Source organism: Streptopelia decaocto, assembly GCF_964273445.1.
Source record: "Streptopelia decaocto genome assembly, chromosome: 5".
Lineage (NCBI taxonomy): Eukaryota > Metazoa > Chordata > Aves > Columbiformes > Columbidae > Streptopelia > Streptopelia decaocto.
The window spans coordinates 13,971,954-13,988,874 of NC_138659.1; the positions used below are offsets into that span (position 1 = coordinate 13,971,954).

The 16,921-nt window shown below is 58.7% G+C and overlaps 3 protein-coding genes across 3 annotated transcripts; all 3 read right to left on the reverse strand.

Annotated features, from left to right (window-relative positions):
• Nucleotides 1-4,817, reverse strand: PCSK9 (proprotein convertase subtilisin/kexin type 9; the record flags this gene model as incomplete). Its single annotated transcript, XM_082053368.1, has 12 exons — nt 1-377; nt 664-845; nt 1,419-1,584; nt 1,697-1,845; nt 2,002-2,172; nt 2,477-2,660; nt 2,794-2,990; nt 3,093-3,234; nt 3,788-3,921; nt 4,126-4,246; nt 4,375-4,563; nt 4,656-4,817. The coding sequence occupies 12 exons, from the start codon at nt 4,815-4,817 to the stop codon at nt 210-212; spliced, it is 1,965 nt and encodes a 654-aa protein (XP_081909494.1). The 3' UTR covers nt 1-209.
• Nucleotides 4,818-8,790: 3,973 nt separating this feature from the next.
• BSND (barttin CLCNK type accessory subunit beta) lies at nt 8,791-12,219 on the reverse strand (the record flags this gene model as incomplete). Its single annotated transcript, XM_082053594.1, has 4 exons — nt 8,791-9,076; nt 9,791-10,024; nt 10,891-10,970; nt 12,043-12,219. The coding sequence occupies 4 exons, from the start codon at nt 12,217-12,219 to the stop codon at nt 8,791-8,793; spliced, it is 777 nt and encodes a 258-aa protein (XP_081909720.1).
• Nucleotides 12,220-13,790: 1,571 nt separating this feature from the next.
• TMEM61 (transmembrane protein 61) lies at nt 13,791-16,789 on the reverse strand. The gene is made up of 2 exons (XM_082053848.1): nt 16,426-16,789; nt 13,791-14,136 (listed from the first exon to the last, which is right to left on the reverse strand). The coding sequence occupies exons 1-2, from the start codon at nt 16,776-16,778 to the stop codon at nt 13,854-13,856; spliced, it is 636 nt and encodes a 211-aa protein (XP_081909974.1). The 5' UTR covers nt 16,779-16,789; the 3' UTR covers nt 13,791-13,853.
• Between the last annotated feature and the right edge of the window lie 132 nt (nt 16,790-16,921).

Genomic DNA, 16,921 nt, shown 5'->3' on the forward strand with positions numbered 1-16,921 from the left:
CTGGGGCTTGGCCCCATGGCATGCAAGAGGGTGAGGAGCTTGTACCAACCACGGCAGCAGCCCAAGCGTGGAGCGTGTCGGAGCATGGACCATGCTAGGAGTGCCAGCTCAGCCCCGGGAAGGCACCGAGCTGGTGAACAGCCATCCAGCCAGGCTCCCCTCCCTACCACGCTGGGCCAGGGTGGCTGTGGCTTCAGCTCAGCCCGTCCCTAGGGCCGACTCCGGCAGCAAATGGCAATGGCCGTGACCACGCTGCTGCCCGGGACACCGGCTGCCACGCAGGTGTTGTCCATGGCGTAGGCTCCCATGGTGCCGGGGCTCTGGGAATGGGCGTTACAGCCCGTCAGTGTCCAGCCGTCATCACAGGCCACTGTCACCTAATGGGGGAGAAGAGGTCACACTCCATGGGTCAGCAAAGGCTCTGCCTGTCCCCAATGGTCCCCAGGGCTCAGGGTGATGTGGCTGGTGTTGCACTGAGCCGCTGGACCCCAGCTGTGGGGAATGTCCCAATACAGGTAGGTGATTGGGGACATCACCAAAGGCTGGGGTTGGAGCTACAGTCGCAACGAGATGCCAAAGCCAACCTGACCCCAAATCAAGGTGGCAGAGGGATGAGCAGAGGCGAGGATGGCACCATGGCAGAGGAGCGTGCACCGTCCCTACCTTCTCCACAGCACCCAGGGACATGTGCTCCTTCACCTGGCACTCAAGATTGGCAGCAGGGCAGCACAAGGCATGTGCCATCACCTCTGTCCTGACAGCACAGTGGCTGGGCCCACTCCCTGGCCCCGGGACGGGTCTGCCACCATCACCCAGCACTGTGGTGGGGGAGTGGAAACTGCACCCTGCAAGGAGAGATGGGCTGTCAGCATGGGGCAGCCGTGGCAGCATCCCAGGGCAGACACTGGCACTAAGGAATGTCCCCACTGAGCCCCGAGCCCTTCCTGCCTCTGCACATGCAACACATGTCCCACTTCAGTACTTAAAAGGGGCCTATGAGATGGTGACAGACTTTTTAGCAGAGCCTGTCATGATAGGACAAGGGGTGATGGTTTTAAACTAAAGGAAGGCAGATTCAGGCTGGACACGAGGAGGAAATTTTTTACACTGAGGGTGGTGAGAACCTGTCCCAGGTTGTCCAGAGAGGTGGTGGATGCCCCATCCCTGGAGACATCCCAGGCCAGGCTGGACAGGGCTCTGAGCAACCTGAGCTGGTGAAGATGTCCCTGCTCATGGCAGGGGTGGCACTGGATGAGCTCTGAAGGTGCCTTCCAAACCAGACTATTCTATGATTCCCTGCTAGCTCAGCACTCAAACCCACCCTTTCATCCCCACCTCCCAGAGTTTTTCTGGTAGAAACACCCTTGGCCATTGGGATTCTGGCTCAAGGCTCTGTAACCCGCCATGTCGGGCATTACCGGTCAGCACATGGTCCCGCGAGGAGCAGCCGACCCCCTCGGCCACCACAGAGCTGGTGCTGATCTGGCACTGAGCCCTGGGCCACGTGCAGCACCTGGCGATGGCGTAGACACCCTGGCCCCGGAAAGCGTTGTGGGCCACACACTGCTTCTGCCCATTCTTGTCCTGCAGCCGGGGCAGCACAGCGTCACCGGGGGTGCTTGGGGCATGGGAACACCCCTGCAAGGCCAGCGGCCACCCCAGGGGCAGCACTTCTGGATCTGAACACCCTGCTCACCTCCATGTGTTCCCCCAGCCACCGGCCACTGCGGGAGAAGCTGGAGCAACTGAGCATCTCCTCAGCACCAGCGCAGCGAGCCACGGCCGTGGCGTGCCGGGTGAGCCCCGAGTGTGCCGACCACACTGAACGGCAGTACAGCTGCTCGTCTGTAATGGGACAGACGGCATCAGCGGCACAGCGGGCACCCCGACCCCATGCACTGGGACATGCCCTGCCAATGCACCGTGCTTTCACCCAGGCACTTCTCTCGCCAGCACGGGCAGAGCTCTGCCAAGCACGCAGCGGGCAGCCGAGGTCTTTACCTGCACCCAGCCGGGCGGGCAGCCTGGCCACACTGTTGGGTGTCTGGAGCTGCTGCTCCTCAGGGAACCAAGCCATGTCCATGACATTCTTGGTGGCGAAGTACAGGAGACGCTGCCGGAGCTTGGCGAGGCTCAGCTGGGGCTCGGCGCTGAGCAGCATGGCGGCGATGCCTGCCGAGAGCCCATAGGGGCTGCAGTGAGACCTGGGGGCTGCACAGCCAGCTACACATAACCCCCCCGAGTAACACAACTCCAGAGAGACGTGAGAGGAATCATTGCATCCCATCATACACACACACAGGATGCGGAAGCTCTGTGAGGTCTGTAGCACCCAAATGTGCCAAAACTATGGCACTATGGCACTCAAAAATGTCCTCAGCACAGGCAGCCCTGACATCCTGTGCCTGCAGGGACAGATGCCCAGCACCAGCAGGCAGATGGACAGCCCTGCCCGCCACCCCGCAGCCGAGCTCACCTGCCACATGCGCGGCCGCCTGTGATGTCCCGCTCTGTGCCGTGAAGCACGTGCTGCAGTCGCTGGAGGCGCCGATGATGTCGTCCCCCGGGGCGAAGAGGTCCACACAGCGGCCAAAGTTGGTGCCCAGGGTGCCAATGGAAGCGGGCTGGTCCTCGCTGTTGGTGGCACCAACTGTGATGACCTGCCAGGGCAGTGACCATGGGCGGGATGAGATGCACAGCCCCAGCCCACTTGGCACCAGAACAGATGAGCCTGGAGAGGTAGTAGCATGTCCCCACATGTCCCCAAGCTTTGGGGACCCCCCCAGCCTGTACCTCCGATTCAGACGCTGGTGAGTAGAGGCAGGCATCATCCTTGTAGTTACCAGCAGCCGCGACCATCACCACCCCCATTCGCGCCATCCGCCGACAGCCAGCGTTCAGCACACGGCTGTAGGCACCAGCGAAGGGCAGCAGCACCACCAGTGGTCCGTAAGGCTGAGCCTCCAGCCTCGCCATGATAAACTCCAGGCCTGGGGGGATGAGACAAGGGACGGGACACTCTCACAGGAGGGGGACGATGCAGGGGGCTCCAGGAGGGAGTGCGCTGCTCCCCAGGGTGCGGGGTGACTCACCGATGAGGGTCCCACCGATGGTGCCTTTGCCCTGGCAGTTCAGCACGCGGAGGCTGTGGATGTTGGCACCCGTGGCCACACCAGCATCGCGCCCGCTCAGCACCCCGGCCACATGGGTCCCGTGGCTGTCACACTTGTTGGCCTGGCACAGGTACTATGGTTTTACACCTGGGCTCATTGCATCCAAGTAGGTTTGCAGCATTCTCCCCATCCCACCCTACCCCTTGTGCTTGGCACCAGCTAAATCCTGCTGCAGAATAAATCCTTAAAAATATTTCAGGGTGGGGGGAAAAGAAAAAAAATAATCCTGTGTAGAAGGAGACAAGTTGGCGGAAAGGATGGGGGATGCAGCCAGCCTTCCTTGGGGCTGTGTTCACACTGGGGTCCCCTGTGCACACAGCAATGAGGGTGGACCTTGATTCCCTCTTGCAACAACACCTCGAGATGCACCCATGCCCCCCCCCCCCGCCTGCTTTCCTGGGAAAGGAGCCCTGCTTGGCTCAGCCACAACCCCAAATAGACCACACTGAGCATCCCAGCATCCTCCAGCTCCCACTGCTGTGTGTCCTGTCCAGCATTTTACCACGAGCCAAGTGACCCTCTTGTCCTGAGAAGCCCCACAAGCCTGACCAGAGTTTTGCAGGTGCAGGGGGATGCTCTCACCAGGCTACAGCATGCGGCACCCAGAGGCTCACCTGCCTGTGGAAGCGGGTGCTGTCTTCCTCGGGGACATTCTCAAAGTCGGTCACAAGCACTTTGCCCTCGATCTCCCGATGGGTGCTCTGCACACTGGTGTCCAGCAGGTAAATCTCCACCAACTCACCTTTATCTACCACGAACGCAGGAAGGTGGGGAAAAGCGACCACAGCCACAGTTAGCCCAGGCACCTGGGATGCTCCCAAAATGTAGCTCTAGAGACACAGCACGACGTAGTACAGGGATATCCCCCATCTCCTTGAGATGAGGAGAGGGGACGGGGTCACTGACCCTTCCCCAAGCCCCTGTGCTTCTCCCCCCACACCCTGGCACTTACTGGGCGGGCTGTAGGCAGCCAAGGGCTGCAGCGGCATGATCCTGCCCAGGTTCCAAGGGATGCTCTGGGCAAAGATGTAGGCGTCCTCCTCGATGTACTCCACGTGCGGCAGCTTCAGCGCCTGCGGGGAGGAGACACAGCGTGGTGGCAAAGCTCCTGTTCCCCCAGAGCTTAGGGAGAAACCAGCGCTCATCCTTCCTGCTACCCTTTGCTGTGACCCACCAGCCCAGGACCCTCTGCCCCACGAACCATGTCCAGGATGTCCCTGCTCATCTTCACTAGGAAGGCAGGCAGCAGGTGGAAGACATGCAGCACCTCGCTCAGGTACCCCCGCCGAGCCGCCCGGGCCTGCAGCCGCCATGCCGTCCCTCGCACCTCGGCCTCACTGCTGCCCGCGTGCAGCACCACCATGTAGCGCCCAGGCAGCCGCCACGACACCTGTGGGGACACGAGCACCGGGTTTGGGGGACACATACACGCGTGGCTGCCCTGGCCTCCCCCCCCGCTCCAACCCGCCCCACACTCCTCACCTTGGCGGCGCGGTGGAAGGCGGCGGGTCCCGACGGGGCGGCCCCGACCGCGGCTGCCCCCTCCTCGGCCGCCCGCAGCGCCCCCACCAGCTCCTCCGCCAGCTCCGCCGCCGCCCCCGCCAGCACCAGCGCCAGCACCAGCGGCAGCACCCGCGGGGCCATGGCGGCCCCGAGCCCCGACGGGCAACGCGGAGCTGCCGGCAGCCGCCGAGTCCCCTCAGCGCAGCGCAGCCCCGGCCGCGGAGGACCCGCCGCGCACCCGCGGAGAAGCCGAAGAGCCGGAGCGGACCCGCGGTTGAGGCTCTGCCCGGCGCGGCGCGGCGGGGATGGCGCCACCGCCGCCGGCCCCGTCGGCCCAGCCGGGCGGGTTAACCATTAACGGGGAGGGGAGCGGGGGGCGCGGGGGAGCGCACGGCGTGGGGGCGCGGGGCGAGCGGGGGCGCCGGGAGCGCTGCCCGCAGCAGCCGCTGCTCACCAGCCAGCTGGGAATTCCCCCCCAGAGTGCCCGTGCATCCGTGGGAGCTCTGGCAAGCGAAACGCAGACTGTCAAGGACTATTTTCAGAAAGGGATGAAAGCTTTTATGTGCCTCTTACTGGCTTACTTCAGAGATAAATTTCCATGAAAGCCTCTAATCCTGTTTAGGCATTTTTTACAGAGTCGTCACACATCGCAAATATTATTTTTTCTGGGATACAGTTGGTGCTTTCGCTGCTGCTTTCCATCACTGCCCCTCCACAGCGCCGGGCTCCCTGCTGCCCCAATATCCCCAGTGACCTTCCCTGCCCGCTGCTACTGGGGGAAATAGCAATTTTTTTATTGTTTGTTTGTTTGTTTGTTTGTTTTTTCACTGGCTATTTATAGGCTCCTCAGAGTTTTTATGTTTTATGTGGATGTACATGTTTTATATGGATGTATAAGTTTTATGGAGATGTATATGTTCTATTTTTAATGAGACCTCGACTGGGTGCCTGCACCCTGGTTTGGGTAAGTGGGGGGACGTCAGACCCCACTTCCCACCTGCTCTCTGCCACGGTGAGCTGACATTGCCAGGGTCTGGTGTCTAGCGGGCTCCTGAGGGGGATAAGTCTCTCTCCTGTTTTTTGGCTCAGTGTAATCAGGCACTGCTAAGTCCTGCAACACACAGCTGATGCTTCCGGACACCTTCAAGGCAGGTGAATCACTGGGGGACCCCATTCTGGAGGGGAAAGTCTCCCTCTCCCTACGGACTCATTTGCTTCCTTTTGCCCTGGGGGACAAGCTGTGTCTGAGGGAAGGACAGGGGCAGCCCACAGAGAAGGAGGTGGCAAAGTTGAAGCCCCACGTGCACCCACATGTGCTGAGCAACACAGGGAGGTCTTGGCCTGAATACCCAACCCCAACACCTGCGCAAGGAATGTGAGAGACACCCAGACCCAGAGCTCTCTGGAAGGAGTGGATATCTGCAGAAAGATTATTTTTTGCATTAAAAAATATCCAGGAATAGCCAAAAACTTGCATCTTGTAGAGAAGAGACCTGATTCCCATCCAGTCACACAGGGGAGCTTCCAGCAGCAATTCCTGCTGCTGCTGAGGGCAGTGGTACCCGCAGGCTGTGTCTGTGTAAAGGGAGGGGGTCCTGTTTAGCGGAGGGGTAAGGAGAGAGCAGAAAATGCAACAGAGAAGACCCCAACCAGGGGGAGGGGGCACCTAAATCCCCTGCTGGCCTCCAACCCCAGGGGAGCCGTGGAGCCCTGGGGCTGTGCTGGCAGAAGGCAGGGTGACGCAGGGCCGGGGACCCTCCCGCACACCCCCTATGGCAGAGGCAAAAGGGCGAAAGATAGCCTTTTTACCCCCTATTTTTCGAGCAGCTGAGTGCAACCTGACCAGTTACTGCAGAAAGGCTATTTCTGCACCAGCCGGGAATCGAACCCGGGTCGCAAGAATGGGAATCTTGCATGATACCACTACACCACTGGTGCGCTGCCGTGGCCACGCGCCGCGACCCATTCCCGCGTGGGCAGCGCGGGCAGCGCGCACCTGCTCTTCCCCTCCTGTGGAGGGCACAGTCCCGTTCGCGGGTGACCGTAACCGGCGTGTCCCGCGGACACGGGGCTCCCGCGGGAGCCGGGCGGGCGGGCGGGGCCCGGGGCTCTGCGGGGTTTAATGCGATGCAGGAATGCCCCGTTTCTCGCAATGTTTAACCGCGTTTTGGCGCGGAGGGAGCTGAACCCTCTGGTTGCAGCAGCCTCTGCGCAAGGACGCATCGCTGAGCGGTGTGGGGATTCGAATCCAGCTGCACAATGGCATCCTGGAGGGGGAGGAGGCTTCAGCTCCCCCATCTCACCCCTCTGCCCTGCCCAAAGGAAATACTTTGGAAAATTAGTTTATTTTGCCAAAAGTGGTAGTGAGTCCCAGGACGTGAGATGGGAAAAAGCTTCCAGGTCTCTACAGGGTTCCCACACCCAATAAGAGCCAGTGACACAGGGCCAGGTCCTGGCCCAGACACTGTCCAGAAACCAGCCCCATCCCAGCGGTTTCCCCACAGCCACCCCACTCCCCCCAGTCAGGAAGGACGGGCAGGGATAGAGCAAGTGTAAACTGCTGGGTGACGCTTCCTCTTGGACAGCCACTCACAACCCTGCCAGCAATATTTAGCAAACACGGGTGTCTTTGTTCCCCACCTGCCTGAGGGCATCATTGGCCATAAACACCCCAAGTGCGCAGGGCGCTGTCCTTGTCCCTGTGCTGCGGTTACACGAAGGTGAGCAAGGGCTGCAGTAACACCAGGACGGGTGTCACTGGGGCACAGAGCCCCCAGGTAGAGCCATTTCTTGCAACACCCTGGACTGCACAGGCAAAGCGCTCACTAGGTGTGAGGAGCATCATTTCCAAGGCTCCCATGCTCCATCCCTCTCAGGTGCTGGAGGACAGACAGCTTTCCCTCCACTTTTGGGCTTGTCAGACTGCATACATTTTCTGAAGAGCCTCTCTGCCAGTAGGTATGTGCTCCCAAGCCTCCTTGGGCCATGCCAGGCACCCGCAGCACCCAGTCCAGCTTTCCAAAAACAAGGTGAGGGACTCTCAGCATCCCCATACTGGATCTGATGATGCTTTGAGCCAAATTCAGCTTCCCCAGGGAGGCTCAGCCATGCAGAGCCTACAGCCTTGAGCAGCCGAAGGGCAGGCAGAGGTCACAGCTCCTGCCAGCGCTGCCATCTCTGTGTGTTGCAAACAGGCTGCTCGAAAGACACTGTATTGCCCCTGTTGTGACAAACCAGCCTTAGCTCCATCCCTGCGACTTGAAACAAACACTTTTTATCCAGAGGGAGTTTGGGGACAGCAGTTGCTGGCATGCAAAGCCACCTACAGTGCCACAGCTGATGACACCAACCCAGCTGAGAGAAGGTTGCCCAAAGCCGCAACCTTGAGTGGCCTGAAAGCTGCAACATGCTCATTGTCCCCAGTACCAGCTGGGCTTTCTCACCCCATGCCAAGCCTGGCAAGCCCTCAGGAAGCCACAGCCATTCCCCTGCACCCATCAGCGCTGGAAGCTGCTCCTCGTGCAGGAGATGGGGTCTGCACGGTCTCTCCCCGCTATCACCCCCCTCCCGACCTGGAGAGCCTTTCCAGGGCAAAAACATCAAGGCTGGCTGCTGCAGGAGTTTCAGGATCTAATTTTAATTCCAGAGGAGCTTTGATAAGTGAGAAAAAGGCCTTGGAGACATACTTTCCTCATAAAGCCTAGCTGGGGTGAATACATCTTTACCTACCTAAACACTGATCCTGTTTCAAGCAGCAAAGCTAATCTCTCCCCTTCCTAAGTACATTATTTAGCCCAGATCCTGCCCAGCCCGGCATTCATGCTCATCTGCACCCACCCAAAGGGGTCAGTGAGAGGGTCCTTGTCCCTTCTGCTGCAGAAATTTGGGAGATGATGATGCTCCTCTTGGGTTTTGCAGAACAGCAGCCTCTGGTGCAGGTCAGGGAGGGGGTGCAAGGGGCACAGGATGGGACGGGGGAAGGGCAGGAGCCTGGGCGCTCCTCCACACTGCAGGGACTTTTGGGGAGCAGCCCCAGCCTCTCCCTTCCAGGCTGTGATGTTTGTGTCCCCTCCACGAGATGGGTCCTTGCCAAGTGGCTCTTCTCTCCAGGAAATCAGTTTTCAGGCTCAAAAAGGCAGTCACTGTCCTCAAGGAGAGTGTCCGGCCCCTCTCGGAGCCCATAATACAGGTCATCCTCCTCCCTGGTGCCTTTGCGGGGGGAGCTGGGGTTCTCTCCCCTGGCTGGAGAGCTGGTTGGGGTGCAGCCGGAGTGGGTGGTGTATGGCGGGGGACGACCCCGTGGCACGGGGCTGCTGGGCACGGAGCCCTCCAGCGATGGCGTGTCCATGTCCTCCAGGAGCGATGCCAGCGGTGCAGCCCCCGTGGCCGGCTGGGGGGGGCTGCGGGAACAGGGAGGGCTGAGAGGCAGCAGGCAGAGCTCAGCATCACTCAGCCAGTGTCCCAGAGTCACCAGTCCCCTTGTTGGATGGCTTGGCCACCCCAGGAGGGCCCTGTCTCAACCCTCACTGCCTGCCTCTGTGGTTTCAACCTGCCTGCTGGTCCCTCTCCTGCCCATGGGACAAAGTAGCTGCTGCCCTTGCACGCTGTGCCCACGTCCTGGGGAGAAAGCAAAGCGCCTTGTCCCAATTGGAGCTGCATTTTGGCAGGGGAGGTGTGTGGGTGCTTACACCTTGAGGCTGCACCAGAGACTCCCATCACCTGCAAAGCACTTTTGGGATCTCCTGGACCAATGTTTGGTCATCACATGTGGCATTTGGCTTGAGGAACATGCACTGAGCATCTCATTTCTATCCAAGTCTGACCAGGAACTTGGGATTGATTCTGGTGAGGGACATTGTTTGTATTTGTAAAATGAAATAGAAGCAAAAAGCAAATCGCAACCAAAGGCGATTCAGATTTCCTCCTGATTTCTCCCTGGTAAATATTTTGGTCCTGAGAGACCCCGTGGGCTGAGACACTGTCCAGGCTCCAGGTCTGGAGGTCAGTGCTGTGGGAGCACTGCCTCCTCTCCCTCTCCCTTGCTTGGGGTCTGATGCCCCCAATTTCACCCGACATCCCCCCAGTGCCACCCCAACCCTGCAAACCTCACGTACCAGCTGCCTGCCTCCGTTTCCAGCAAAGGAGCCGTCTCTGGAGGGGGATCCCCAGCTCCCCCCTGCTCCCGATGAACCTCTGCTCTGGCCTGCACCATGGGCTGGGAGCAGCTGCGGGGTCTGGGCTGGGCTGTGGGGGTCGAGCCCACTGCCTGCTTCTGGATCTGCTCGTAGGATGGCAGGCTCTTCTCGTAGGTGCTGGTGGCCTCTTGGTTGGGGCAGGCTACAATCAAGCTGTGGGTGAAGGAGGAACGGGATGCTGAGCAGGACCTGGACCTGTGCAGAGCCAGGACATGCTTGGGGACACACATACTCCATCAGGTGCTTCAGAGGCCACTGAGGCCACACCACTACCCTTGCCAGCAGTAGGGCCAGTGGATTCTTGAATCATAGAGTCATTTTGATTGGAAGAGACCCTCAAGATCACAGAGTCCAACCATAACGTAACATTGTCACTAAACCATGTCTCTAAGAGGCATATCTACACATCTTTTAAACTCCTCCAGGGATGGTGACTCCACCAGTGCCCTGGGCAGCCTGTTCCAATGCCTCACAACCCTTTCTGGAAAGAATTTTTTCCTAATATCCAATCTAAACCTCCCCTGGTGCAACTTGAGGCCATTTCCTCTCGTCCTGTCACTTGTTACTTGGAAGCAGAGCCGAACACCCTCCATGCTACAACCTCCTTTCAGGCAGTTGTAGACAGCGATAAGGTCTCCCCTCAGCCTCCTGTTCTCCAGGCTGAGCCCCCCAGTTTCCTCAGCCGCTCCTCATCAGCCTTGTGCTCCAGACCTCTCACCTTCATTGCCCTTCTGTCCTTGCAGGGGGATTCCTACAGGGATGCAGTTGGATGCTCTGCACCCTCCAGCTTCGCTCCAGCCCTGGGGAGCTCAGCCAGCCCTTGTCCATCCCCCCTCACCCCTCCCCCCTGGGCCCTGCTTGTCATTTTTTGCTGCAATATGTGTCGTTGTCCCTGGTGCCAGTGTGCTCAGACACTGCCCTTGTCCCCGGGGACAGGCAGATAACTGTGTGTACAGATGAAACACCTGCCAAAAGGCAAATGGCAGCTCACGGCACCGGGGTCAGGAGCTGGGACCTACTGGGTGTCCTTCTCCGGCAGCATGAAGGGTTTGTGGTCCAGGAACCGCTCGGCTTCGAGGTCCACAGGGACAAACGTTATCTGTGGGGAAAAGAAATGCAGAGCCCAGGGGGATTCACTGGGCATCATGGGGACCCTCACCTGTCAGCGGTAAAAAGTCCAGGGTGTCCCTGCAGTTGAGTGTTTGGACTTTTCCTAGCAGATTTGAATGTCTTGCTTGGAAAGGGGTTTTATGGGGAAAATCAATAAGAGTTTGAATGAACCCAGCACTGCTTCACTCTCAGCACCTTGTCCCCAGGGGGTTCATGTGTGTCCATGAGCCATGGGGAGGTCCCAGGGCCCACGGTACAAGTCAGTGGCCAGTGACAACCCCAAGGGTCCCCTGTCCTTGAGCCCTGAGCACAGTGACAAAGCCACATCTCCCCCTCACTGGGCTGAGCTCAGCTTTGCGGGGAGCTGGCATCAACTTCACCCCAGTCCCAGGGGTCCCAGCTAGTCTTGGGGTCCCATGCACCACCCCACATTTTGAGGTGCAGCCAAGCTGTCAATGGACCGTCCTGCAGCACTGAGATCAGCCTCACAGCCGACCTCTCCTTGGAAAAAAGCCCTTTCTGCCAGCTCGGTGTCCCAGGGCAGGGACGCATGGCCACCCTGCCGTGCCAGCAGTGCCCTCTGCCAAGGAGACCGGCAGGTCAGGGCTGTGCTCGGGGGGGGCGGGCCCCTCCAAAACCTCCAAGGTCACAACAGCCCCTTCTTCTGAAGTCCTGGGAGCCTGCTGAGCCCCCGACCCCCACAGGTGCAAGGAAGGGGCTGGTTTGGGAGGAGATTTCCATGATAGAGAAGAACACGAGCTGATTTTCTTGGGCTTATTCCCCTCTGCTTGCTTGAGAGCTAAGCCCCAGTCTCAGGGAGGGGTGCAGCAGGGCGAGGGAGTGGGGTCGCATCCTGCAGGCATCACTGCGGAGGTGTAGCAGAGCATGAGCCTCACAAACGAACACATCCCCCTCTGGATCACCCCAGCCGGCTTTCCCATGGGATCTCCTGCTACCCCACCCCATGGATGGGGAAACTGAGGCACAGCCCATGGCTACATGTCCACAGTAGCTGAAGCCCCCCCAAAACCAGCCCTCCGAGGCGGTGGAACAGACCCTACCTTAGGGTAACACTGGCACATGCTCCAGGTGATGCCAACGGCCACGAGCAGGACACCCAGGGTGCAGAAGGTGATGTAGATCTGGGGCTTTTCCACGCTCATGATGAACATCCCCGTCATCACCAGAAAGAAACCCAGCATGATGAACCCATAGCGAAAGGTCTTCTCCTCAGCCATGGGTGCCAAGTTGTAGAGGCAGGGAAGGAGAAAAGATGCTGGGGAAGCCCGTGAAGCCCGTTTCCCTGCGGCTGTTGCCTGCTGAGCACACCCAAGGGTACAGCAAGGAGTGGTTTCTGTCTCGGGAGGCTGCCAGGGGCTGAGGATCAGCTGCAAGTTGAGCCTGGTCCTGCCCAGGGCTGAGCTAGCCAGTTTTTAATGGGTTTGTAATGAATGCAAACACCCACCCCTGTTCACACTCCAATGAAGCCGGTCAGCACATGTCCGCATAACCTTCCCTGCAGGCACCGGCGGTCGGACCCCATGTCTGGGATGGGGAGGAAGAGGAGGACATGGTGGCAGAGGCAGGAACACGGGGAGACAGAGACACACAGAGCGGTTGGTCCCGACAGGGCTGTCCCAGCCCTGGCTGGGGGCTGGAGCTGGACTCGGCCATGAATCACAGCTGCAGAGCCCCAAATGAGGGGGATGTCAGGGTGCAGCATGTTTGCAAGGGCTGCAGGGCTGCAGCAGGGGAGGAGTGAGCACTCCAGAGTCTTTTTGGAGGCTGGTGGGTTGGGAATAGCTACCACCTCGCTCCAGCTGGGTGCTGGGAACTCATCAGTGGGGCTGCAACTGGGCTGTGAAGGAGGGCTGAAGCTGGGGAAGGATGGAGCAAGGTTGATCCACCTGGGGGGGGAGGAAGGACAGAGCGTCCATGTGCCCTGTGTTTGGTAAGATGGAGCTGGATGGTCAAAAGGTGTCCCCTTCCCACCACACGTCTGATAGCCAGAGAGCAGCGGCTTTAATTAGCCTTCATTCTGTTCCCTTGCTTGCCTTCCTACACAGGAGCACAGATACCTGACTTACGAAAAATTATTTATTATATTACAAACAATATGTTACATTTGGCTATGGCTCTGCAGCCACTCTGCAGCCCCACAGGTCTGCAGGGGGCCCAGGGCAGCCCCTTATTTCAATGGGATGGAGCAACCAGCAGCAGCCCCTGATGCTGACAGCCTTTCCCCTGGGCAAGGCTGCAAACCTTGGTGGTGGGCAGGGAGGGGGCTGTGCCACTCAGGGTGTCTTTTTATAGGATGCTGCCTGAAAAGCCAAGTGCACTTGGGTGCCCTGAGCACACGTGTGAGCCGCTGGGCATCTCTAAACCAAACAAAATGAGGCGTGGGATGTTGGTATGTGGGGAAAGCAAGGTGGAAGGGATGGAGATGTGACAGGAAGGGGCATTGAAGAGGAAGAGGAGCAAACATAGCTATTTTTTCTCTGGCCCAATTCCTCATTCTTTTCTGCTGTTTTTGTTATTGAGCTCTTGCTTTGAGTGGGCAGCCCCCTGGCCTGATCTGAGCTTCTCAGGGTGGGTCAGAGCAGAGAATGCAAAGCATCTGCAACAAGCAGCAGTTTTATTAAAAATATGAAGGCTTTCAAACATGCCAGTTGCCCCCAACGCTCCGAACACATCAACCACAGGACCCGCAATCCCGAGAGCCCTGGAGTGATCGCTGGGAAAGAGAGACGGACCCCCTCCTCCTTCCCCCTCTCACCTGCCCTCCTCTCACCCCAGCAAAGGAGGGGGCTCAGTTTAAAGCTGAGGGACCAGACAGCCACCCGCAGAGTCCCAGCCCCATGCCAGCACCAGCTCAGACACCCCGGATGCTGATGTTCTCATAGCTGGGGGGAGGCGTTGCCTGCGGCTCCCCAGGGTGCTGGGTCTCCAGCCAGGACGAGCTGGGGCGAAACAAGGCGCTGTCGGAGGAGCTGCGCCGGCGGCTGCCCTGCCAGCTCTCATCCTCCTCCAGGTAGTACAGGGGCGGCGTGAGCTCCTCCTTCCTCCCTGGGGGCTGGACATAGGTTGGGACACCTTGGGCAGGTCTGCAGGTCAGGGCTTCTTCATAGGTGGGGATGGCGCTGGAGTCCCAGGTGCTGCAAGGGAAGAAGAAGAAACCCAGCAACACATCCTGTCAGCTGGAGCATCCCAGCACCTAACCACTGGAGCATCCCAGTGCCCCGTCAACCAGACCATCCCATCACCCATCAGCCCCATCAGCTGGAGCATCCCAGAGCACGGTGGACACATGTGTGCTGGGAACAGCACATGGGCAGGTTTTGCATGCCCAGAACAAGGGGAAGACCATGTCATCTGCTTCCCAGCACCAGGAGGCTGGGGAGCCGTGTAGGACGATGGGCACCATCCATCAGACCTTGCAACAGGCAACATTGCCCAGTTCCCACTGACTTCATTAACCCCTCACCCAAGAAGAGGATGGGCAGCCTGGCTAGAACCTCTGGTGTTTAGAGCTATAACACAACTGCAGGTGTGGCTGATGGCAAAGCAGCAGAGGTGCTGGCTCTCGAGACCTCTGCCCCTTCATTCTGCACCGTGCTGTTGCCCACGGGCAGGAGAGCACCTTCATCCTCATCACCTGCCAAGTCCCAGAGTCACCCCTGAAGCACTGCAACTGCTGGCCAGCTGAGTGAGCGGTTTGGCACAAACAGACAGGCGAGAGCCAGGTGTCCTGGTTCAATGCAGTCACACCCCATCCTCATGCCTGGTGGAGCCCTCCGCACACCAGCCAAGCCTGGTGCCACCTCCAGCAGCGCTTTGTTGAGCAAACATCATTTGTGTACAGGGAAAACCTCTGCCCAACCTTTGCACAGCGCATGGCCCTGCTAGGAGCCCTACAAAATGGTGCAGCACCAAATACGGAGAGGCTTTGAAAGCAATACCCCCTCCACTTGCTTTTGTAGCTGAAAACCCAGCAAAGCATGCTCGGGGAGGCTGTGGGGATTGGAGGGGCACAGCTGGTCCCAAGGGAACACTGTGATGCTCTGCAGGGATGTCCCTTCACAAACTCAGCAGCACTCAGTCCCCGACCTATCACCCAGAGCATCTGCGCCCTCATTTTTGCTGAACAGCTTTGGCTTGCAAAGGGATGTTGCCCTGGAATTACAGAGAGGGGGATTTCTCCCAGCACAGGATGCTTTGCTGTGTGAACGCCAGCACATTTGGGGCTGGAGGAGCTGCTGCAGCACCAGCAATGCCAGGGTGATGCCTTCCCATCCAAGAGGATGCTCGAGGAGGGGACATTTCCTGCAGGGGACACAGCAAAGCCCTCCGCAGGAGGAGGAAATCCCCCAGACTACCCAGACCAGCCCACAATCTCATCCCCAGATATTCAAATGGGCACTGAAACCCCTGGAGAACCAGGAACGTGCCTCCCACACTAACTGAATTTTTATGGTTTTATGTTCTTAAGAGTTTCTTTTAGTGCTGCTTTTCCCCAGAGCCCGATTTATGCTGGAGCTAAGGTCTTTGCTGTGACCCCATAAAACAGCACTGGGAAGGGCCGGCTGGCTCGGCTTCCACAGCAGTCTCTGGAAAAAAAAAGCCCTTTTGATCAAAAAACTTTTAAATCAAGAAGTGGAAATAGTCTCAGGCCACACAAGAAGAATATGAAGACCCAACAAGTAGCAGTAGCGTCTGGGGGCTCAAGGGGTCTTCCCACACACCAAAACAGGCTTTGTAAAGAGACCCTCCACGTGCACTCCCCTCTCAATGCCAATCTGAGGATTATTTTCCTTCTTTTTTTCTTTTAAGTCCCTTTTAACATAGATTTTGCTTCCATTAAAGATGCCACAAACCCCATCGTCCTTACAGAGCGCTGCAGGCCTGTGGCACCAGGGAAGCTTTCAACAGCTGGAGGTCTGGATGACCCCCCCTGCCCCCAAACCCAGGCACTCTGCCAGAAAACCAATGCTGTCTTTTGCTTGGTGGCTCTGCTAAGGACATGTCTGCCTTGGCCAGTGATGGCCCCGCCAGGCAAGGATAGCCGGCTGTGGCTGCAACAGCCATGGGAGCAGACAGTGAGCACCCTTGACTTATAGAATCATAGAACAGTTTGGGTTGGAAGGGACCTTCAAAGCTCACCTGGTCCAACCCCCCTGCCATGAGCAGGGACATCTCCACCCAGATCAGGTTGCTCAGAGCCCCATCCACCCTGGCCTGGGATGTCTCCAGGGATGGGGCATCCACCACCTCTCTGGCCAACCTGGGACAGGGTTTCAGCACTCTCAGTGTAAAAAATTTCTTCCTCATGTCCAGCCTGAATCTCCCCTCCTTTAATTTAAAACTATCACCTCTTGTCCTGTCACAACAGGCCCTGCTAGAAGACTTCTTCCCACCCAAGCGCCGTGAAGCAACATGGCACCCACCTGCAGTTCCACTTCTCTGGAGGCTCTGCGGTGAAGTACTGCAGGTCCCTGGGGAAATGGTACTGGTAGCGGCGGGACACCACCCTGGCATTGGCTTTCACAGACCAGAGGAGCCCAAAGAGGAGGAGGATGCCGCCGATGCCACAGCAGAAGAAGCTGGCTGAGCGGAGCAAAGCGCTGGAGGAGGAGCTGGGAACCACCTCAGCTTCCCGGGGCGGCAGGAGGGGAGTCCCACCACCGGCAGGGCTGCCCACCTCCCCGTCACTCCACCAGGCAAAGCACAGTGTCCCGGTCACCAGCAGCACGGCCCCGGTGATGGTCACACCATAGCGGAAGGAGGCAGCTGCCATCATTTGGGAGGAGGTTTTACGAGGGAAGAAGAGTGAGGCAAGGCATGAGAGAGCCCACGTCCTGCAAGAGAAGAAAGGGACTGGGTTTGAATGGGGCTAGGACATGGAAGGCCTGCCAGAGGAGAAAACTACTGAAATGTGACCTC

Bases quoted from the DNA above. Each gene is read 5' to 3' on its own strand.
- TMEM61 (XM_082053848.1), bottom strand. From the start codon at position 16,778: ATGATGGCAGCTGCCTCCTTCCGCTATGGTGTGACCATCACCGGGGCC. The intron at 14,137-16,425 runs GTGGGTGCCATG...CTTCCCTTGCAG, and splicing joins CCAGAGAAGTGGAACTGCAG to CACCTGGGACTCCAGCGCCA.